The sequence below is a fragment of the Solanum verrucosum genome, unplaced genomic scaffold (genome assembly GCF_900185275.1).
Source record: "Solanum verrucosum unplaced genomic scaffold, falcon-dt-bn FXZP01000108.1, whole genome shotgun sequence".
Taxonomy (NCBI): domain Eukaryota; kingdom Viridiplantae; phylum Streptophyta; class Magnoliopsida; order Solanales; family Solanaceae; genus Solanum; species Solanum verrucosum.
Window position 1 is genome coordinate 896,757 of NW_026020274.1, and position 24,454 is coordinate 921,210.

The 24,454-nt window shown below is 31.8% G+C and overlaps 3 protein-coding genes across 3 annotated transcripts; 1 reads left to right on the top strand and 2 right to left on the bottom strand.

The window, feature by feature from the left end:
• Nucleotides 1–10,595: 10,595 nt before the first annotated feature.
• Nucleotides 10,596–16,407, bottom strand: LOC125833836 (protein FAR1-RELATED SEQUENCE 4-like). Its single transcript, XM_049513002.1, has 3 exons — nucleotides 16,188–16,407; nucleotides 15,281–16,135; nucleotides 10,596–11,881 (listed from the first exon to the last, which is right to left on the bottom strand). Exons 1-3 carry the CDS (start codon nucleotides 16,405–16,407, stop codon nucleotides 10,596–10,598), a joined length of 2,361 nt encoding a protein of 786 aa, XP_049368959.1.
• Nucleotides 16,408–16,903: 496 nt separating this feature from the next.
• LOC125833837 (dynamin-related protein 4C-like) lies at nucleotides 16,904–18,934 on the top strand. The gene has a single exon (XM_049513003.1). It carries the CDS (start codon nucleotides 16,904–16,906, stop codon nucleotides 18,929–18,931), a length of 2,028 nt encoding a protein of 675 aa, XP_049368960.1. The 3' UTR covers nucleotides 18,932–18,934.
• A 1,403-nt stretch (nucleotides 18,935–20,337) lies between these two features.
• Nucleotides 20,338–24,223, bottom strand: LOC125834129 (signal peptidase complex subunit 2). Its single transcript, XM_049513317.1, has 5 exons — nucleotides 24,007–24,223; nucleotides 23,767–23,918; nucleotides 23,019–23,100; nucleotides 20,680–20,822; nucleotides 20,338–20,573 (listed from the first exon to the last, which is right to left on the bottom strand). Exons 1-5 carry the CDS (start codon nucleotides 24,106–24,108, stop codon nucleotides 20,477–20,479), a joined length of 576 nt encoding a protein of 191 aa, XP_049369274.1. The 5' UTR covers nucleotides 24,109–24,223; the 3' UTR covers nucleotides 20,338–20,476.
• Nucleotides 24,224–24,454: the final 231 nt, after the last annotated feature.

Here is a 24,454-nt window from a genome sequence, read left to right on the forward strand (position 1 = left end):
ACTTGTTGCTTTTGTAACCGGTAATGCTATTTAATCGATATATTCATTTTTGTTAAGTTTTTATATAAAGAAATAGTTCAAATATATAAAATAAAGTAATTAGTTTACAACAAATATAACCATGTTTTTAGTTATATAAAAATGGTCAAAACTCATAAAAAGTATATATTGACTATACATTATGATGCACTAAAAAGATTGGGTATAGTTTACCTATACAGTGACTATACATTATAATCCATTCAAAAAATTAAATATAGTTTAACTATACATGAAGTATACACTGATTCCTCAATCCTAATCAACTTAAAATCTTCTTTAAACATGCACCTGATTAGGGAGAACTCTTCTAAATATGTGGAAAGCCATTCATGCTTGAGATGATGTAGCTAATTCAATATACAATTATCTAATTTTTTCCTATTATACATAAAAGTGCTAGGGTATAGGCCTATTTGGTCGGTTAGATTGACTTTGAATAAGCTACTAATTGAGTCGTTTGATGTTTAATTCTCGAAATAATGCACATTTGTGGTATGCCAAATTTTAAAGAAAAAGGGTAAATCATGCTTTTACCACATTTTATATTGTAAAATAGTTCTCTTCTTTATTACATAGAAATATAAAATAAAGTCAATGTAATTTCTATGCTTATGTGAGTGTTGTGCTAGTTTCACATAGATCATGAGTTTAGTGTACGCTTTTCTCCATTATTTTTTTCAAACAAATATATATAACACATATATCATTATTTAAATACCGTCTCACTTATACTGTATCATATATATTGACATATTCTCGAAGCACTTGATTTAGATCGTGTGAGTACATTAAATAATTACTTATGAGATCTTATACTTTCACATTTAAAAATGAGTTTGGTTAAAAGGAAAAAAAAACCCTTCTTAAGCTAAAATTGGACTTGAATATTGGGAAAATTAGGCAGGTAAGCAAATATATACTAGTTAATTAGTTAACATAGTTATAGTTTGATTAAATTACCATTCACCACTAACTTACAATCATAATTACGTAGTCCACGTCTAGAATTTGTATAATTCGGCTCCTAATTGTATAAATCCAAAAGTTGTATAATTCGATTTCTAATTGTATATATCCAGAATTTTCCTAATTGTATAGATCCAGAATTTGTATATTCTTACCCTAGCTTGTATATAATAATCATGTTGATACATTTTATTTGTATAAATTCTGAAAAATTTCGAAATGTATAAATACAAAATTTTGTATATACTTATTCTTTTTGTATATTGGCAAGCCAAACATAAATACTCATAGCAAACAAAATAATAGCTATGGAGTATAATTAGGCAAATAAATAAGTATTTTTAAAAATGAACTGACAATGTAATTTTCTTGTCCACTGTCAGTGGAGAGAAGTTAATCTCTTAAACTTAATAAATCTCTTTAATTAATTAATAAACTATAGCTATATTAATTAATTAAACAGTATAGCATAATGTTTTCCATTATAATCTAGCACTTTTGAAAGACTACCTTTGTTGCAAATATCGTTTTAAAACTTTACTGTACAGTTGTTATATAAATTGTCAAATTCACCCAATGAACTGAACCAAATCCATATCTATATGTTCCTCAGAAAATGAAAACCAATCAAAGGAGATTGAGTACAATAAGAGAAAATCAGAAAAATAATTAATCACTATATATAGTCAGTCTCTCTGCTTATTCTTTTTTCTGAAACGGAAAATATAATTGGCAAGACAAATTTTTGACACGAAATGACACGAGCAACAACAGTCAAAGTATTTTCGTAATTTCGGTGAAAAGTTAAGGGTGTTTGGGTAAATTCATTTATTTCGTGTACCTAAATTACCCTCAAAAATAAAACCACTTTTAATACTTTTAAAACCACAACTTTTGAAAAAATTTATCATGCATGAGGCACAAATATGATGTGGCAGACAAAAATTGTATGAGGCCCATTTATATTTTGCCAAGTGGATCCATTTCAGAAAAATGGCCAAACATCTTTCTCTCTTTACCTTTTAACGTTTTCTTTTTCTCTTTCTTACTTTTTTTACTTTAGTTTCTTTTCTAACAATTCTTCCAAATTTTATACTTCCACTTAAATAACTTTATTCATGAAAAATATAAAATCCAAAAAATTTTGCCGGACTCATTCTATTTCTAACATTTTGATATTATTTTTTATCTCGATATTGATTATTTATATTATTAAAAATAGTTATATAAAATTATTTGTTTATTTACAAAGATATAATTAATAATAAAAAAAATTAACCAAATAAATTTGTGAAAGCACAAAATAATAGTAGTATAAATAAATATTTTTTACACTGAGAGGTAGAACTAAAAAAAAGCTTTAGAAGATGCAAAGATAAAATAAAAAATGGATTTTTGCATTGAAAAAAGATACAATGAAGAAGGAAAAAATTTATTAATATTAAACATTAAAAACATTAAGTGGTTCTAGAATAAATAAAAACAAAAAATATATTTGGCAATTAAAAATTGAGTGATTAAAATTGAAATCTCAAAAAATAAATTTTTGACTAAAATTTAAATAATTAAAATAATTGAGTGATTTTTTACTTTATTGGTGAGAGTTCAATTTATTTTTTTAATTTCACTATCTTCAATTTCTTTGAATTCATCCAAGAAGAAGAGCATTGCTATGGATGTAGCAGTGATGAAGAAATTTGACATCTCCGACATAATTATTACATGTTCAAGATAATTGGATTAGTATGAACTATATTATTGTTATTGTTACTAGTATTCGTGCCTGCGCGTTGCGCGGTTAGTTTATAATGTAATTGTAAACACTAATTTAATGACAATATCAAAATTCGACCTACTATAAAATGATATTGTAAAATTTACATTGGAGATTGTTAGCATTTAACACCTTAACATGTTAAAATAGAATAGTTATGAAAATAAATCAATATATAAGTTTAGTTCATTGTCTCAATTTGATGACCATAATTTTTAGTATTATTTAACTTATTTATTTTTAAAATTATTCAAAGTCACAAATAACTCTCACAATTATTATTATATTCTTGTTAGCATAATAAATATATAAGAAAATTTAATCCTTATATTAAAATAAAATGTAATTAAAAAGTCCTATTATTATGATAATGTCAAGCATAAAACTAAGAAGTTTTAATCACCTGAATGTCAAATTTTAGACATGGAATTCAAAATTTTAAATATATCTTTTAATTTTTCTAAAAATTGTATGTCAATTATAGTATCATATTTTACCAAAAAAATTATGTGGACTTTGTTACTCACATTTTAAGCCTTCTAACCACTATCATAGTGATAAATAAGACTGTCCAAATAATCAAGGGTGAAGAATGACAAAGACATGAAATGCAAGTTTTTTTTTAAAAAAAAATCAAAAAATAATAGAAATAATTACCTAAAGTACAAATATATCTCCATTTTTTAACCATCTCAAGTCTTCCACCATCGTTGTCACTATTCATATTGATTTTACTCTTGCAATATGAATAGTGATACATATAAAAAAATGAAGAATAAATAATAGTATATTTTAGAGAATTAATAAATGTAGCCTTCATCCGCTAGTCTTTCCAGTGCCACAATTATATATATCTCCTTCTATGTATCTTGTTAATCTGTTGCACTCTATGAATATTGTTTTTCATAATACTTTAACCTAATATTCAAAGAAAATAAGAACATTAAAATTATAAGATTAATTTTTTTTTGCTCCAATATTTCGAAAGAAATAAGAAAATGAAAAAGCAAAGCAGATCGTGAATCACTAAAAATAAAACTCAGTAAAAGTAAAATTATAAAATAATCAAAAGTGTCATACGTATGACAAATACTTGCCTCCATCTCTTTCATATAAATTATGAAGAATACTTACCTATTGCTTTTCTCTCGTTCATCATTTGATTGTATATGTTCTAGAATTTCTTACATAAGAAATGAAGTTGGTTAACGTTAATGATTGACAATGAGGAAAAAGTTATGGAAAGTGGGAGTACTTTTTTTGTGGTTTGTAAGTTTTATTCTTTTCTTTCATAATTTTTAAATTTAAAATAAAAAATCATTTTTGAGTAAATTTAGGAATCTGCAAATGTGGGAGTGAAGTTGATTAGAGTATCCTTTATTATAGGAATTCAAAAGGTAATTGAACCGTGAGTTGTTATTTTTGTTTTATATTTGTAAATTTTGCACTTTTTTTTTCTTCAGATTTTGAATTAATTTTGATAAATTATATATTCTATTTTTTGTGGTTTTGTTGTGATCTTTTATGTTTGAAATTTATAATATTAAATTAATTTGGTAATATCAAATTTTATGATTGGTTTTGGTTATTTAATACTTATTTTTTTTTTCTATTTTTCTTTTTCTTTTATGTTTTTTTTAAAAAAGTGCTTATCCCATAAATAAATTTTTCATTTGAAATGTATTTAAAGTCTGATATAATGTATTGGGCAGTTTAAATATGTCGATTTAAATTTAAATAGCAATTAGTAAATATATTTATTCTTAAAAGAAAGTACATGACATATTTTAGTTGGTTACTATTTTTTTATATATTGAAAGGAAATATATAAACAATAGAAGTTTCTATAATAAAACCTTACGTAAAGTTTTTTAACACTTCAAGGAAGAACATGACAACATAAAAATTTTAACATTTTTTGTTTATATTATGGAAATGTTTATATTCGTATAATATTTTATTTACAATTCATGTTAATTTAAGGTAAATTCAGATTATTTTTGTATATCACTTAAATAGTGCTTTAAGGTTATATAATGTTAATTTCTATTATTATTTTTAAATATGTCACGTTAATTTAAAAAACTGCTTCAAAATTTCTAATTTGATTTTCAAATTGTAATGTATTATTTAAATTAACTACATATAATTAATTTTAATAATTTTAATTGTATAAAAATTCAAAAATTTATGTGGTGCTAATAGATGTCACTTCTTACTACTCCTATTATATACAGATTGAAGATATATATAAAGGGAATTTTCAAAGTAAAATAAAAATCTATAATTATGCATAAGCAAATCTATTTGAATCTTATTTTTTTTACACAGATTATTTTTCTTCTAAAATTAGATTTTTAATATTTTAAAATTGGATTTTTTATTATATGATATTTAAAAAATTATTATGATTTTAACATTTGTTAATACTTTTAAAATAATTAAATATGTTTTTTTTGTTGTATGTTTTCATTTTTTATTTTAATCAGTAGTGATGTCAATTAATATATTTTAATCAGCAGTGATGACAAATTTTTAAAAAGACTACCGATTCCACAATTTTTTAACTGCCATCATACGGTTTTTTCTCTTTTTGGAATTTCAAATACAATTTTGATTTTTAATTTTTTAAAAAGACTACTGATTCCACAAATTTTTAACTGCCATCATACGGTTTTTTTTTTTGGAATTTCAAATACAATTTTAATTTTTTTAAAAAAAATACTGTTTTGTATTTGTTTTTTAAATTGTTATTTATTATTTAATATCTACTAATTTTGTGGTACTGACATGTGGCAGTTTTTCTTCTCTTATTATATATAGATAGATATATATAGATAGATTATTGATTTGTCATATATATATATTATTGAATGATCTTTTAGCTTGTTTTGCTGTTTTAGCTTCTCCATTAATCATGTTCATATTACTAAATCTGACTTATGGTAACAAAACAGAGAGAAAACTTCTTTCTTTTGATCAAATACCAATGCAATAGAGCACCAAGCGTTTGGTAATTTATTAATAGCACACATATAAGCCACAATTAATGAACATGATTGAGTTCATTACCATGGACCTTCCTTCTAATCTAGGTTAGGTCACAATATTTTTGTAATTTTTTTAATAACTATTTTTTGAGGCTTTTAGGATGTAAATAATTTTTAATTTCATATTTTATTGGTAAATAAGATTGTAGAAGTTTACATTTGGGCAGTTTTCACAAAACTTGTTGATCTATTTATTTTGCTAATTATATTACTGATTACACCAAATTTAATAGTGATATTAATTAAACAACTGATGAGAAAGAGAGTACATACATTTCGTTTCGTGAATATGAACGAATGTTATTGAAGCACGAATGGTTCAAGCTTACACGTATTGCCAATATGAGTATTATATGAGTAATGCTCCTTCACAAATACATTTCAATTGCATGTGATTATAATTTGATAATACAATTCATTATGGTACAAGTCAACCGTTTATCTATTTATTTTGCTAATTATAGTATTGTTTATACCTAATTTATTGATAACATCTCATTTTAAATTCCCTAGTGATGTGAAAGAGAGTAAATATATTTGCTTTCGTCAATATGAACGAATGCTATTGCATCGTGAATAGTTAAAGCTTATACGTACGATTAGTTTATATGTCACGAGTTCGAATCTAGGTTAGGTTGTCGCCACGTTTTAGTGTTTTTTTTTTCTTTATAGATGAATTTATTATTTCATATATTAAATGAACAATGATACATTCATGATTTTCCGTTGATAAATGTAGGGTATTTATTACATTCTCTAAGCTATCAACCCCAATTTAACCTTTGAACTCATTGATGTTCATTAAAACGTGTCAAAATGTATTTATTATGCATTTATTAATGTCATTCAAAATGCATTTATTTATTCTATCCATAGCTTATTGGAACTCAATGATTATCAATTATTTGAAAATGGATGTTCATTGCATGTTGATTGTGGAGTTGTTACAAACTATACTTATATGTTGATTTTATAATTTGAAAATTAGATTCAAACAACTCTTTATATGGTATATATAAATAACATAAAATCTAAAATATACTAATATAATAAACTAAAACTTCACACATAATATATTGTTCGAACTATATTATTGCAAGTATTTTTTTGTCATTAAATTAGCTTAGAAGATAAATCTTTCATTATAAAAACGGATGAAGTAATGAAAAGAGGAGATGATGAGGCTCCTCTCAAGTAGTAGCTTTTGGAACGAATGCCTAGACAATTACACAATCCGCTTCATTAAATGATCTGATTTTTGGAACAACTTCCAATACACTGTCAGTACCATTCATTGTTATACAGTGTAATCTACCCGCAAAATAGTACATCACTACACGAAATGAAAAGTCACAATTTGTCACTACTTAAAAGGGTTTCAAACTCTTCATTTCACTATTACTGCCAAACACCGAATAGTTCATTTTGAAATTAAACTTTTTTGAATCCGAAAATCTGCCTTTAATCAAAAAAATGAAGAGAGCGAAAATTTCACTGATGTGTGTTACATTTAATTTTGTTTCCGTTTGTATTCGACTGCTTAATTCATTTTAATTTACAGATGTGTTTAATTTAATTATTTTTTTCAGGAGAACTATTTAAAAAATATAAATCCAGATGCTGCCCTAAAACTAATTTACAAAGCTTCAAAAGGAGGACACGGCGCTGCAAAATATTCTTTTGACATAATATCTATCTTCATAGGCGGTGTATATGAAGATCAAGGGGTAAAGACAATTGGTAAATAAGATTGTAAAAGTTTATATTTAGATCTTCTTGACAAAAATTGAAGATTTTTGAGTATTCCAAGTTGAATCCTTGTGATGAAAATAAACCTAAAGGATATAGTATTAAATGAGTTATATGTAATGATAAAAGTTATAAAATAAAAAATGATACATTCATGATTATATGAATTAAAAAGTGTAGGGATTTTATTAATTAAGTTTTCTAGCCGAATTATTCCTCTGAATTCAATGATTTTCATTAAATGTGGCAAACTGTATTTATTTTGCATTTATTAATGTGATAAAAAAAATCTCTTTTTTTTATTCTTCCCATAGATCAGACATTGGAACTTAATGATCATTAAGAGTTCCTTATCATTAATTGAAAATGGATGTTCATTCCATGTGGATTGTGATTTTGTGATAGCACATCCTATAAAATAATTTGTAGGGTTAAAAGAGATACTTATATGTTTATTTTGTATTTTAGATACAAACAACTTCACACAAAATATTTGTCATTGAATTAACTTAGAAGATAAATCTTTCAATAAAAGAGTCGGTCAATAAAAATATGAAGTAATATGTCGGTCAATAAAAATATGAAGTAATGAAAATAGAAGAGAGTAGCTTTTTGAAACGAATACCTAGACAACTACTTCTCACAATCCCCTTCATTAAATGATCTGATTTATGGAACAACTTCCGAAACACTCTCAATACCATTCATCTCAACTGATAAGTCACAGCTCTTCAAACTTGAAATTCTTTGAATCCGAAAATCTAACTTGAGTGTTTGTCTTCCCCAAGTTAATAGCTTGTACATAAAGTTTCCACACACTTCCCAAAGACAGCTAGCTACTCCTTCTACGAGAGAGTTGATATTCATTAAGAAGCGTAAATATAGTTCCTTTCGTAATTATAAACGAATGCTATTGTAGCGCGAATGTTTAAAGCAAGATTAAACGTTTAGTCAATTAGTCATGAGTTCAAGTCTAGGTTAGGTCCCCATATTTATGTTATTATTTTTGTGTCGCTTCCTGTTCATATTATTTTAATTTTCGACTCAAAGTTTTTGATTAAATTTATTATCTATGAAATTAATAATTAAAGGTCTGAAATGACTTATATCATAATAAATTTTGATAATGCATTAATTTAATTATATTTTAAATTATTACCTTCCAATAAAATTGATCTTAAAAAAGAAGAGTGTAAGAAATTCAACTTATCAAATCAAATCTTGTCAAAATTATAGGTGTACTCAAGAACTTATCTTAGACTTGAAAAAATAATAAAACTATTCCGTCGATTCGCCTTTGTTATATTTACTACTACAATTTTTTTATATAAGAATAAGTTTATTTTCAATAATATTAATAACAAAAGGTCTAAAAAAATTTATATCATAGAATATTTTGATGATTAAATTAATTAATTAAATTTTATATTCTTACCTTCTTATAAAAGATCTTAATTAATGGATTTGCCTTACAAAGGAAGAGTGCAAGAAAATTCAACTAATCAATTCAAATCTTGTCAACTTTCTAACCTCAAGTACTTCTTTTAGGCTTGAACAACTAATTCATTCCGTCATTTCACGTTATTTACATTTTGATATAAGAATAAAATTTATTTTTCATGATATTTGTATTTTAAACGCCTCAAATAATTATTACGTAACATTGAAAATATTAATGATTAAATTAATTAATCGAACTATATTTTCTTATCTTATAAAAATTAGTCATTTATATTGGTATGAAAATGTTACTTTTTTTACTTTCTTACCTTCTAAAAACTTGTTTAATAAATGGATTAGAAAAGAAGAGTGAAAGAAAATTTAACTCATCAAATCATGTCTTTTCAACAAGTTGTAGGCATACTCAAGTAGTTTTAATTAGAGTGAACAGCTACATTAATCTCGTCCATTCACAGATTTTATTTCTTTTTCTTTTATTTTTTGACTAACAATTGTTAGAGACCAATTATCTAGTGACAAATTTACTCGTATCAAATAATCATTTTTGAACACACGTAACATTTTATATTCTTACCTTCTAAAAAACTTGTTCAATAAATGGATTAAAAAAGAAGAGTGAATAATTCCATCCATTCTCACATTTTGGTTCTTTATTATCTAGTGACAAATTTAATAGTAAATTTTTGGGAGCCAAACACGTCACTTTTGGCTCCAATCTTTTCACTATAAATTGAGACTCCCGGTAAATGTATTCCTCACACTCAGAACCATTCCAAAATATAAATTTATACTTACTTGAAAAAGAGAACTACATAACTCCTTATAACAAAAGGATGGCAATGTCATTCCCAACCTCTCCAAAAGTTGTGGAAAGGTTATATTACATAAAACGGGAGTCATACAAGAAAATGGAGGAGGAAATAGCAGAGTTCCTGAAGCGGCTGATCGAATGGAAGAGTAAGAGGTGGGTCGAAATGATGCTTTTAATGGATGAACCACCCTTCACCCAAACTTTCGAAATATACGAGAAGGTGATTGCTAAATCACCAAATGGTTTCGCTGTTGGCGCCAATGGAGTTTCTGAAATTACTCCACGAGCTGGAGAGGGAACTTCACTTGATGGTTGGTCCGAGGAAAAGAGGGCTTGCAAAAGGAACCTGGAGTTGTAGGTTTCGCACAAGCACGCTGGATGAGGTCCTTTTTGCTGTATTTTATTTTAGTTTTTTTTTTGTTATGTTTACTCCCATTGCATAATGCATGGGTTAGTATGTAATTCTTTTTTGTTTTCTATCTATGATTTTGAAAATAACCATTATCCACTTCTAGTGTTAGATGTGTTTGCTAAATTTACTAATAAAATTTAACATAGATCCATGTGAAAGTAAACAATGACAAACCAATATATCATTAAAAAACTAAGCTACAAAACGGATAAAAAGACATAATTAATTCATAAGCACTGTTAGCCACCATAAAACCATGTAATTTCTTCATTAGCACTACAACCTTTCCTACAATTTCACCAAGCAAACCATTATCAAAGGATGAATAATCTACGTCATTATACCACCGCCTTGACCACTTCTACCAGCCCTTCGACCTACACCCCGTCTCCCACCACCCCTCCGACCTTGACTAGTCTCACCCACTTGATCTGCATGATAATATGTTCTATTCCACCTTCCACCACCTCTCCTACATCTATTAGTCGGAGGCCTTCCACGTGTTCGGACTTCCCTCGGGTTCCTAATGAATGTTACATCTTCTTTCGAGTCTGGATCACCAACGCTAGGGACTGCCATTTCGTCATTCCAATTACAATATGCATTGAAACGTCCTTTCAAAACATTTTTGAAATCCACATATTTAGCGTTGTTGTCCAACACAACATCACAATTCCTATCAAACCATTTCTTCAAAGAATTGTACTTCTTGTACTCGTCTGTCATAGATGGATAGCCTTCTTGAAAGAATTTACCTATGTGTGGTCGAATTACGTCCCTTCTCCACCGGCGTAAAATATAGCCGTCATGGAACATTTTAATTCTACAATGAGACATAGTCTTTAAAATGTGGCAGCAGACAACACCTTTACTTTGAAATTTTTTGCAATTGCAATCCAGATACTGATTCCGTGGCCGATATTCCACATTGTAAACAAATCGATTTCCATGAAAATCATTAGATATGGAATAATCTGTTACACTGTACTTCTCAACTCCTTCCACGACATTGAAGTCATGGTGTCTTTCAATTTCACAGTGGTACAACTGCTTCAAATACTCTGCTGCAAAGACATCGTAAATAGGTCGAGTATAATGGGTTTGAAGTTGTAAATCCCAATCAAAATCACTACAAGGCGCTGGATGTGTTTTTCGTGAGTCAGCTTCTGCTTGAAGTTCCTTCTCATATTTAAATCGCAAGGCTAACTCATACTGCTCGACGAACTGCTTTAGAGAGCTTCGACCAGATATATAACCATAAAAAAATGCATGCATTGACTCACTTCTTTGGGTGGACATCATGTCAGCCCAAAAATAGTGTTTCAGGAAGACATAGATCCATTTTTCCTTCTCCAAGTATAGATTATGAAACCATAGTCTATGCTGAAGCTCGTATTTTTGAATAAAGCCAACCCATTTTTCCTCAAATTCGTTGATAGTAATGCTGTTATAGATTATTGATTTAAATTCGGACTTGGCAATCTTAAAGTCCCACACACCCTTAAGCTTTGCAGGCAGCTTTGTCATAATATGCCAAATACAGTACCTATGGATGGTGTCTGGAAGTACCTTTGCAATTGCTGCCTTGATACTCTCACATTGATCAGTGAGGATAGCTGTAACGACTTGGAAAAAAATGATAGGTTAAGCAAGAGCCTATGACTTTGTGTTGACTTTATAATGAGGTTCTATGAGGGGTTTATATGTAATTTCGTTTTAATTGTGTAACTCCGACAATTTAAAATGAATAAGAAGAAGCTTGAAATTGGAAGTAGTCATTTTTGGAAAAAAATTCAGAATCTGAAAATTCGGCCAAGTGTGAAAATCAGTGAGTTTTTGGCCAACTTTGAGTAGTCATAACTCCTAGCTCAGGATGATCCAGGAGTAGTTCAAGTTATTTTTGGAAAGCCCTTGGAACTATCTTTCCAACGCCACCGAGTTTGCTCGATTCCTAGTTCGTATGAGCGAGTTATGCCCTTTGAAAGTTGGGCAGTTGGCAGGGAGTCCGTCCGGAAATTTAAGGGCATTTCGGTCTTTTCACAAATCTTTTCTTTTGAGGTTATATTGTTGTGTTAGGCTGTTTGTGGATCATTTTTGTTCCATTTTAAAAGAATAAGAGTTAGGGTTCTTGAGTGAAGAAGTGAAGAAGAGAAGAAGAGAGGAAGAAGAGGAGTTGGAGCTAGGGTTGAAGATTTCTTGGTGTTTCTTCTTCAAATTTCGTGGGGAATTCATCTTTAAGGTATGGGGATCCTTTATCCTTGATCATTCATTCTTTCAAGGAGCCCAATCAAAAGGTTTTCAAGGTCTTTCAAATACACCAAAATCCTATTTCGAATTCTAAGCATGGGTCCTTGCATTAAATGATTTCCAATGATGTTTTATGTTGTTATTAATGATTATTGATGATTTTAGGAAAGAAATCTTCATGAACCCATGCCTTTACAAATTCTCTAAATTTGGCCTAAAGTGGGTGTATTGATTTTGTGTAATTTGATGGACAATTATTGTGTAAATTGTTGTGGGCTGTTCATGTATGTATTTATCTATGTTGAATTGTTAAGAATTGTTATTGAATTGAAGGATGTGGGATGTTAGCCTTGAATGGGCAAAATTGTGAATTGGTCTTCATGTTGATTATGGGCTTATGCTTAGCTTAGTTTGTATAGTTGAATGTTGTTATTATCATTGTTATTGTATTGTTAATTGTTGGAATATGAGGATGATGAAGATTGCCATGGAAAGAGGGTAAGTTGATCTAACTTGATAAATATTGTATAATTGGCATGAAATTGAGTATTGTGGCTTATGGCCTTTGAAAAGGGTGGTAAGATGGCTTGATCTCTTAGTATTAATATAATTGTTATTGGTTGGTTTGATCCACCTTTGGTAGAGGTGGTTATTTGTTGTATTATTGTGAATTGAGGCCATGAAGGGCATTATGTGAATGTTATTATATTGTTGTATTATTATACACATATGAGGCTATATGTAAAGTCCTATATGAAGCTATATGTAGAGTTTGATGTGAAGCTATATGTGAAGGTATGATGTGAATGAGTTTTATATGAAGCTATATGTAAAGGTATGATGTGAATGAGTTTTATATGAAGCTATATGTGAAGGTATGATGTGAATGAGTTTTATATGAAGCTATATGTGAAGGTATGATGTGAATGAGTTTTATATGAAGCTATATGTGAAGGTATGATGTGAATGAGTTTTATGTGATCTTGTGATGATCCTATGTAAAGTGGATAGCATTGTGAGTTAAAGTATGACTTCTTATGATGTATATATGAAATGATGTTGGATTATGAAGTATCCTTAAATGAAAATGTTGTGACTTGGTTGGTAGACTAAAGTGTCCCTCCTTGTTACTTAAAGTCTTGAATGCATGAATGTGTGAAATGGGCAGAACTAAGAAATGGTGCCCTTTCTATAAATGAAAGAGGAATTCTAGGCCAAGACTTGAATCGGCAAAACTAAGAAATGGTGCCCTTTCATAAGTCTAGCTTTCCTAAGTAAATGTAAAATCATGAAATCGGTAGACCTAATGGTGGTAGCCCTTCTCATGTGTGAAATGATGAACCTTGGATCGGCAGGCTTAAGGCACCCTTAATGAAAAATCGGTAGGCCTAAGGCACCCTTCCAGGGGGATTTAATGAGCTATCCTTATGAACCTTGATTGGCCATGACTAAGAAATGGGGCCTTTCTTGGGAAGAGGTACTATGAGTTAGTTGAACTAGAAAAGGAACCTTCTCTAAGTACATATGTGATTGAATACTCTATGGGAAACAAGGCTAGCACCGAGTGGATGTGCTTAGGAAGGTGGCCTAGTTGAGTTTGAGATTAGGCACAATGAACTTCCTTGGACATCTCCTAAACCATGTGCCTACATGGGTTGCTTACTAGTTCTACCTTTGGCAAGTAGAACAACCTCCACGGAGTAGGATAGACTCCGGATTCCATACCTAGCTAGTATGGTCTATGTCGGTTATGCCTATTCCCATCATGTGGGATGTGCACTCTAGTTATTGGATAGGTTCTACAACGTGTAGGTAGTAGTATGGGATGCTATCTACACATGGCACGAGTAGGCTTTGAAGATACTAAAGTGAGTTCCCTAAGTCTAACGACTATTATGTGAAAGTCCCCTTATGTGCTTGAATGTCTCCAAAATGGTTTCTTAAAGAATGTTGGCCTATTGATGTTATGTTGTAAAGGAAATGTCCTTATCTAAGGTAATCTTGAGGAACACTTAAGTGTGCTTGAAGAGGTTGTATGGGCGGTCACTTCTTGTCTTACTCAAGTGTGTGTTAAGATTATATTAGGTAGAGGTCCTATGGTAATGAAATGACATGTGTTCTTTTAAAGTTAAGCATGAGTTGTATATGGACATATGTTGATTATATGTATGGTGGGCTATGGTCTTATATGTTAATGTTGACTTGTATTATGTCTCTTATACTTGTAAAGGAAAGGTTTTATCAAATTGATATGAAAGCATTTATTCTTTGAAATTGTCCTTTTTGACATGTTTTTTGCATGGTCTCCATACTTAGTACTTAATTGTGCTAACCCCTTTCTTTCCCTTTTTTGAACTAAAGTGTAGGGATTTGGAGAAGATGACATGTCATGGCTTTGATAGGTTTCTAAGTGTTGAAGATGAAGACTTGGTGAGTCCTCATAGATTCGAGGACAATACCCAATACGTTCTTTTATGTCTTTTAGTATTGTTTAAGTTGTGTACGGGATTAGTCCCGAAATTTGTACTCTAAAGTATTAGATGGTTTTGAGACATCATGTATAAAGTCTAGAAAGTCTTCCGCTTGCTATTGTTTTTTTTAATGAAATGTTTTCTTGGTAAAGAAAGTTTTTAATTCCTTATGATTTTAGTGTCTATGCGATGAATGAATGCTAAGAGGCTTGTATTAGACCTCTTCGAGGTCGAGTACGCCGGTTACGACTAGGGGGTGATCCCGGGTCGTGACAATAGCCGTTGGAGGTGCATTGCCCATTGCTGTCAGCCTAGTAGAGAAAACAAATTTGTATGTCTCAATATCCTCACTTGTGAGCAAAGCGCAGCCCAAAAGAATAGATTGTTTGTGTTGATTCACACCAACAAAAGATGCAAACGGCATGCGCCATTGATTCACCAAGTACATTGAATCGAAACAAACAACATCACTAAACTCCCGATACGCATACTTGCAATGTGTGTGAACCCACACTACGTTGCGAAGTCTACCAACATTATCTGTGTCAATTACATAAAAAAATTCATCGTCCTTCATTTGCATTAAAGCGAAAAACTTCTGTATTGCCGCAGCATCGCATGACAATGTCCTCATCATGCGTTGTTGAAGAATGTAGTTTCGACAGTCTTTAGGTGTGCATCCCATTCTATCTGGACCACTTGTTTGTACTTCCAAAAGTCTAATGCTTTTGGCAGGTCTAATTCCCGCGATGTCATAAGCTTCAAGGTTTCGTTTTAATGCCTTACTTGTTTTCTTGTGGCATCCAAAAAAACGTGCCAAATATGGTTGCAACTCATGGTTGTGCTCCGTCGTAACTGTTGTTACGCGACATGAACTATCAGGCAGGACAACACAATTAACTTTGCATTTGCAATCAACCCTTTTACTATAATTCTTAGCAGTTGGTTTTCTGCTCTTATCACAAGCGAATGAGACATACATAGCGTATTCACAACCTCTCTTTTTTGAAGTCTTTTTAAGAACTCCAAATCCATTTAAACGACTATGTTCTTTATAAAAAGCAAAAAGAGATTCTACACTACAATAGACCATATCTACAAGAGGGCCTTCCATAGATTGTTGGTCTGAAAAATTATCATCATTGGCTGAATCTGTTTGTTCATCACATTATTTTTCAGCTTCATAATCCTCTCCGTCACTAACACTTATTGATTCCTCTTGCTCCGATTGATTCATTTCTCCAAAAGAGCTTGTTAATAACATCTTCATCATCACTATGCAAATAATGTTCTGGCCCATCGTATGCATCATCAGAATCTTCATGATGTTCATCATTTTGGGACAACAAACTATCATCCTCATCTAACCCCAAAGCATTATTCAATACATCGTTTAATTGGCTATTCTGACTAGTCAATTCCATTTTGTTAAAATTATATAAATCCAACAACAAAATAAATTCTCGATCAACAAATTAAAATAAGAAGGGATGAGAGTGAAGAGTGATAGATGTAGGAGAGGTGGTGGAAGGTTATATAAAGAGTAAAGTAAGAGAGAGAGTAAATAATTATTAAAATGTCAAAGGTGATTTTCACTTTTGGAGGGAAATACAAGTAGTTTTGGAGCAAAAGGGGCATTTTCGTCATTTACCCGTGTCTTGTCAGTTCATGCCAAAATTTTGTCTTGCCAATTAGCATTACTCTTTCTGAAATACAAACCTATATACATTCATTGGAAAGGAAAGCCTATACAGTCTGAGCTTTTTCAATCAAATCTAAAGTAATATTCTCACAGTCACTTTAAAGTACACATCATTTGTCTTTAAACAACTTCTTTATAAACTTCATCATCACCACAACCATTTTCACCTCTCAAACAAACCTTCAAAACCATTTTCTTTTTCAATCAAGAAAGTACATATGGCAAACCAAAATGTCAATGGCTGCATTGTTGATTCAGTTGAAATTCTTGATCCAAAACCTCTTGCAGTAGTAGCTTGTGGTGTTATTAATCCTCCTATTGTTGCATCTTTCAATGATAGAATCCGTCCACTTCTCGACTGTATAGACAAGCTCCGCCATCTTAACATAATGCAAGAAGGTATCCAGCTCCCAACGATCGTAGTAGTCGGGGATCAATCTTCTGGAAAGTCCAGTGTTCTTGAATCCCTTGCTGGGATCAGTCTTCCTAGAGGACAAGGCATTTGCACCAGGGTACCCCTTGTTAGGAGGCTGCAGAATGATCCAAACATCACTGCACCAAATCTTCAGCTGGAGTACAATAACAAGTCACTCCCTGTTGATGAAATTGGCATTGCTGATGCTATCATTCTTGCTACTGATGAGATTGCTGGACATGGTAAAGGTATATCTAACAACCCTTTAACATTAGTAGTTAAAAAAAACGGTGTCCCTGATTTGACCATGGTGGATTTACCTGGTATTACTAGAGTTGCTGTACAAGGACAACCTGAAGACATTTATGAACAAGTTTATGATATTATTATGAAATATATAGTTCCTGAAGAAAGCATAATCTTGAATGTTTTATCAGCTACTGTTGATTTCCCTACTTGTGAGTCTATTAGAATGTCTCAGAAAGTGGACAAAACAGGAGAAAGGACTCTGGCTGTTGTGACAAAAGCTGATAAAGCCCCTGAAGGGCTGCTTGAAAAGGTTACTGCTGATGAAGTGAATATAGGGCTTGGCTATGTTTGTGTGAGGAATAGAATTGGGAATGAGTCTTATGAAGAAGCTAGGAGTGATGAGGAAAGGCTTTTTTTAACTCATCCACTTCTGTCGAAGATTGATAAATCGATGGTTAGTGTTCCTATTTTGGCACAAAAGCTGGTGCGTATTCAAGCAAGCATCATTTCAAAATGCTTGCCTGAAATTGTGAGGAAGATCAATGACAGACTTGCTTCCAACCTTGCTGAACTCAACAGGCTTCCTCAACATCTAACTTCTGTAGCTGAAGCTCTGACGGCATTTATGCACATTCTAAGCTCATCAAAGGATTCATTGAAGAAAATTCTTCTAAGTGGGGAGTTTGATGAGTATCCTGATGAAAAAGAAATGCACTCTGCAGCTAGGCTGGTTGAAATGCTTGATCAATATTCTAATGAGCTGCATTCCAAGAATTTGGAGAAAGTGGAGGGATTCTTGATGGAAGAAGTCATGGTTTTACAAGAAACGAAAGGGATTGGATTGCCAAATTTCCTTCCTCGAGAGGTTTTCCTCAATGTTTTGCAGAGAAAAGTGAAGGAAATTGCTAGCTCTCCAGAGGATTTTGTGGGGAAACTGTGGAATTACTTAGAGCGAGTTGTTATCAAAGTTTTGATGTATCATTGTGAGAACTATCCACAGCTTCAATCTTCAACTAGAAGAGCAACCCAAAACTTGATTGCCAAGAAAAAGAATGAATCAGTTGATTGGGTAAGGGAAATCATCGGGATGGAAAAGCTGACTGGTTACACTTGTAATCCTGACTATTTAACTACTTATAGTAAGTTCATGGCTCAACAACACATGTTCATGGAGATTATGAATGATCATGGGAAGTGCTCCGTGATAAACCTTGAAGGGGTAGGAGAAATCGACGTTGGTCATTTGAGGAAGCATCTTGATGTGGTGCAGCAGGCTTTTGATTTGAAGATGAGAATGATGGCCTATTGGAAAATTGTGCTAATGAGGCTGGTGGATTCTATGGCCTTGCACATAATGTTCAGCATTCGTAACATGATTAACAAGGAGATGGAAAACGAGATCATTCAGGATCTGATGACACCTCATGGTGGTGGAATTGAAAGAATGCTTATTGAGTCGCCTTTGGTTGCTGAGAAACGCAATAGGCTCAAAAAGAGTGTCAAGTTGCTCAAGGAGTCCAAAGAGGTGGTAGCCCATATCATGGACAGGATTTCACTTCATGATGATCATGAAAGGGACTAGATCAATATGAGCAGGGCACTTTGTTTCCATTAAGGAAATGTTCCTAATATCTAGTTTATCTCTAAATATCCGACTATAGAAGTGGATTAGTACTATGTTTTGGTTTTACAAAATTGTCTGTAGGCTCCTAATACTAATTAGTTTAGTTGTGGAAAGCCTACAGTAGGAATTGAAGTGTCTGTGCCCTGCTTGTATTTAGTTCTTGTCTTACTAGCTATAAGCTAAATGCAAATCAAGTTTATTTGTCTTATTGCCGCAAGTGAACGAGCTTAATATCGTGCTGCTTTCCATAGTTTTCTGATGAGTTCTTTCTATATTCACATCCGCCAGCTATGTTTAGATATGAAATTATCGTATTTTGATATAGAAGATCGAGTCTAATTTGTGGATTGTGGCTTCAAAAGATTTGAAGAGGATAGAGCTAAGGAATTTTAGATAATAATTATACATGAAGATTAGTGCAACAGGACTTGGCCTTAAGTACATGCATATGCATATATCAGAAACAGAAATGTCACATGTAGATTGGACTCTTCAAAAATGTCAATGAGTGTGTGTCGGATTCTCCAAAAACTTTCTTGTGAGTGTGCTGAGAACAAGGCTCTAACTGATATCTTAATCATCATGTAAGAGATGTGTATTTTTCTCTATGATAGCTATTTCCGTTTGTCCCACACCGTTTGTGAAGGTTCTTTAATCCTAATTTTAATAGTATTGTCTGCTAGCATATTGTATCATGACTGCAAGACGACGTGAATGGGTCAAGGTCCACTCTTTGGGTGGGCCAGGGCCCAGGAAAGTCCCCGGGCCATTTCTGCAGAGATGCAGGTTCGGTAACGAATTAGCTTCACGGGCTTAAGGAGTTTAAAGCCCGTATGGGCTTGGGTTGAGACGAGGTGGAGCCTATGACTCTTGCTCGGGAGCTATATTGGCCAGTTTGACAGTTATTCACGTGGCCCAGTTGGGCTAACTGAACGGGGCTTATGCTCTTGCAGTCTTCTCTTTTTTTTTTTGAGTGAAGTGGCCGCAAACTCCACTTAGTCGGGCACCAAGGTAGACATCAAACACCGTGTTGAATTTGTTGCCATTTTTTTAGTTATGCATCAACTTATCTAACCACAAAACCTTGATTTTATTGTACTAATAATTTGTAATTAAGTAATAACAGGTTCAAAGTTAGTTTAAGAAAATATTACACAAGGCCAACAACATCCAAGAAAAATACTCGAGCAGCCTTCAATTATAATGTTGCCTTCTTTTACCTTAGCTATATGAATTGTCGAAGAAAACGCGCAAGACGTATGAAACCAAGTGCAGCTGCTGTGCATCACAAAAATGCTCTACTTTTCTAAAATAAACTATTAATGATCAACAAGGCTAAAATACTTTGCAGTTGGATCTATATGAATCAATGATGAAAATTGGATCAATTTTGCTTCAACAATGATATAGATGATATTAATCCAGTAAGTCATTAACCGATGTTTTCAATCTCATTGGTTATCCATGTCATCAACATTCCTATCAAAATGTTTGAAATTGCATCTATTTGCTCTTTTTGTGTTCCTTAGCATAATCGTTAACTAAGGCTTCAACATCTTTCCAGAATAGACCCTCCACAAGAACTCCATCTTTGGCAAACCTGCAAAAACACATCTATCTCATCAGAAGCAAGTCATTCAGTTTATGAAATCCCACATGTACTATATATTTTTCCTCTTTCAAAAGGATGAGAGGGAGAAACAGACCATTTTGTGACGCTCTTGGTAAATTCAACTTTTGGCCTCGCAGAAATGGACTTGGGATCAGCACTTTCTACCGTAAGTGTGTACATATCGGAGAATCTAGGCAGCTTTGATGAGACGACTAAACCAGTGCTGTTAAAAGATCCCTGTCATACACAAACCAAAGCTAATTAAGTCTTCTGTGAATCTAGAGCAACTAAACTGATGACTTTACAGCAGGAAAGAAAAAAAATAAAAAACAAAAACAAGAACGGAAGGGTATCCACCAGATCTAAGGTCTGTACATGATATGCCACCAGATGCAATAGTTACAAGACACGAGAGATGAGAGATAAGACCAAGAAAAGAAACAAAAGATGCACACCAAATGACCAGTCATTTAACCCAAAAGAATACAAATGGAAGTTTCTCTTAAACACATCAATGATATAGTCCTTCATCTGAAGTAGTTACTACTGTAAGTCTTTTTATCCCATTTTTTCCTTCTGGTAAGTTACACTAGCCATAAGACGGTACTCCCTTCATCACACTTCTAATTAGTGCTTGAAGAAAGGGATAAAATAATCAAGTAACTATCCAACCCGTCCAAGTAAAAATGAGTAGGATAATGATTTATTTAAAATGGGTCAAATATTGATCATGTCCATATAACCGCTGAAAATGGGTATTTGATGGGTTGGGTTTAGATTCACCCATTTTCATGTGTGTGTTACTTGGCACTCCCGTCACTAGTTGTTGAGTCTAAAACAACACCACAATAAACCACCTTCTTACAAGAAAACATATTTTTATAGTGAATATATTGGAGACTTGTTCATACACCATCACAAGGTACACAAACTCCTATTTGTAACACTTGTTCAGACACCATCACAAGGCAAACAGACTCCTATTTATAGGTGCAAGAATTCTTCCATAGAATAAATAAATAAATATGCAATGATGTAATAAAGTTGTGATAGGATGAAATCTGAGTTGTTGGATAGACATTTGCTCTTTAGAGGGGTAATAGGTGGGCTGATCATGGAATAGTAATTTTATAGAAGTTGTGGCCACATTACCATCTTATGCAATTAATATTAACATTTTCAATATTAAAATGCATATTCTCCACCATACTCACTAATTTTAATATTAAAAATAAGTTCACCCATTGAAGGAGATTTTATGCATCATGAAGGTGTACGTTGTATTGAACAACAACTTAGTAAAACAACAAAGTTTACCCCCAGAGACAATAGTGGTCTCACACTAACTAATTGCATATGGGAAATAAAGTATCACTGCTTCCACATAATAATCAACATGTAGACTAAGCATTATCAGTTAGCACATTACAACCTCGTGTTACCCAATTCCAAGAATGCTCATTAGAATAACTCTAAACCATTAAAGGAACTTTATTGGCTAACACAAATATCAAGAGTGCTCCCGTAACTCCAACAACCCACTCATTCTTTTTATAACCAACACCCACTCATACTAGCTCCAAGTTTTCATTAAGAGTTCATCTACTCAATCTCCACAAATCTTGTGATTACACACACCATAGAGGGGGGTAAAATAATAAGTATAATAGAGTATTTCAAAACAAGTCATCATATGATTTGTTTTCCCAATTGAATTTGGTTATAAAATCTCCACTGGGTTTCCTCATATATGAATGTATACGCTTTAGCCCACCCCTTGATGTGCTTCAAACTCTTTCTCTTGCTAAGTCCTTAGGACGTTTTTAACAATAATATTAAGCAAATTCAAGCTCACTACAGTCGTCACTAATCCAGAAGTAACACTCTAGACTTATCCCCTCCAAAATACAACAACACAACATTGTATTTAGTTCTTGAGTCCAAAAGCTCCACCACAAATAAACTCCTCTTTTTTGTACTTAATACACTAGAAGACTATCCACCAACCCATGATCACATGTTCCCACAACTTTATCATCCACTACATTCTTATTTATTGTATGGAGAAATTTCTACACCTCTAAATATAAGTCTTTTTGTAGTATGCATCAAAATGTGGTGCAGTTAGAAAACTAGGGGTTGAGAGTTAATAGTTATCACTGATTCCACACCACTTTGATTCGAATCTTTAAACCTTATTACAGTCAGGTTTTTCTATTAAATTTTCTTTGTAGATAAATCACTGTTCCAGTTCTATTCAAAATGTCACTTTCAGCAAATACCTATCCAATATCTTGATGAAGTTGATTACTCTTAAGTTGATAATCAATTTTCATGATAATAACTTATCCATTAGAGTTTAAAATATTAGCTAGCATATTGAGTTTCACAAACATAATGATGCAGAAAAAGACATGTTGACGGATAACTTACCTCCGGAGGATAGGTGAACAAAATCGCATTCTTTTCCTTTGTGTGGATAATCAGCTGTAATATCACGTTAAACAAGATATACGTGCCATAGTCAAGGATATGACAAAGTTGGAGAAAAGGTTTCACATTCTAAAAATACTAGGTCTCTCAAGCGCCATAAAACATACATCAATTAAACTCCCAGTACATACAAACATTGCAGAGGCATACCTTTTCAACCATCATATATCAAATACAACTAAACCTATAAACTTGCGGCCTTCAAAATTTATCACTTGCAATTTTCTCAACCATAGACTCTTATGGGATCAAGTATTCACATCCAAAATTCAACCCTCTAATCATGACTATGAAATTGTGACTACTCATAAGAATGCTAAAGGACTTGTTCATCTGGATTCGAAACTCAGTTTAGTTTTATAATAAAAAGGCAATTACTGAACAAACCAAACAGTATTTACAATGAAAATAGAACAGATGCAGGCCCTGAAAAACACAATAGCTGTCAAACCAGATAATGAAATTTTTTATTTTTTTTCATTTCAAATTTCCAACTCTTCCTCAGTGATAATCTTTACTGATAAAAAATACACAGTTATGCCTCAATTCCGAATCAAACATGGCAGATTATATAAACCCCTATATCCTACATCCAGATCCGTTTCATTCTAATACGCAGTTATCATCCCAACAAAAACACATAATTAACAGGTGAACAAAAATCAAAAATGAAATTTCAAAAGGATATAACACAATGCATCCAATGAGAAAATCGCGATTAGCAGGAAACTCCTTCTTGTAGAACTGAGCAACAAGAGCAATTGCGATGATGATTGAACCAATCAACAACCTGATGTTACTCAATCTCACATCTTCTGGGTATCCTTTGCTAGTAACAATCTATAAACCATATAATCAAACAAAACAACAAATCAACACACAAAGATAAGTCAAATTCAATTCAAATCTAAGGTAAAAACTGAGGTACCTCAGTGACAGACTCATCCAGAAGGCTCTTGATAGAGTGATGATCCAAAAGATTGGCCTTCTTAGGGTTTTTCTTGACCGGTGTTTGAGTGGTGGAATCCATTTTCTCCGATTTCGCTTCTGAGATTTTCACTAGGGTTTGTCTGAAAATTGGTACAAAAAGAGCTATTGTTAGTCAGAGGGGAGGGAGAAATGACGATAGATGAAATTACAAAAAGGTACTTCTTCTATCTTATCAATATTATATTATTATTTTTATTTCATTTTTATTTTCTTATTTCAATAATATAAATCATTTCTTTCTTCTTCTCTTTTTCCAAATAATCACCCTATATAATTTCCATATAATATAAAATTTTATTTTTTTCAAATTATTTATTAAATATAAAAATTTGTAAATAACATAGATTGCAAGCAAATATTATATATACATATTAATGGACAATTCA

Coding starts and splice junctions, on each gene's coding strand:
- LOC125833836 (XM_049513002.1), bottom strand. CDS start 16,407: ATGGAATTGACTAGTCAGAATAGCCAATTAAACGATGTATTGAATAAT. Junction 16,136..16,187: donor AGCAAGAGGAATCAATAAGT/GTTAGTGACGGA, acceptor ATGAACAAACAG/ATTCAGCCAATGATGATAAT. Junction 11,882..15,280: donor TACTAGGCTGACAGCAATGG/GCAATGCACCTC, acceptor AAGTCGTTACAG/CTATCCTCACTGATCAATGT.
- LOC125833837 (XM_049513003.1), top strand. CDS start 16,904: ATGGCAAACCAAAATGTCAATGGCTGCATTGTTGATTCAGTTGAAATT.
- LOC125834129 (XM_049513317.1), bottom strand. CDS start 24,108: ATGGATTCCACCACTCAAACACCGGTCAAGAAAAACCCTAAGAAGGCC. Junction 23,919..24,006: donor TGGATGAGTCTGTCACTGAG/GTACCTCAGTTT, acceptor TATGGTTTATAG/ATTGTTACTAGCAAAGGATA. Junction 20,823..23,018: donor TGTTCACCTATCCTCCGGAG/GTAAGTTATCCG, acceptor TGTGTATGACAG/GGATCTTTTAACAGCACTGG.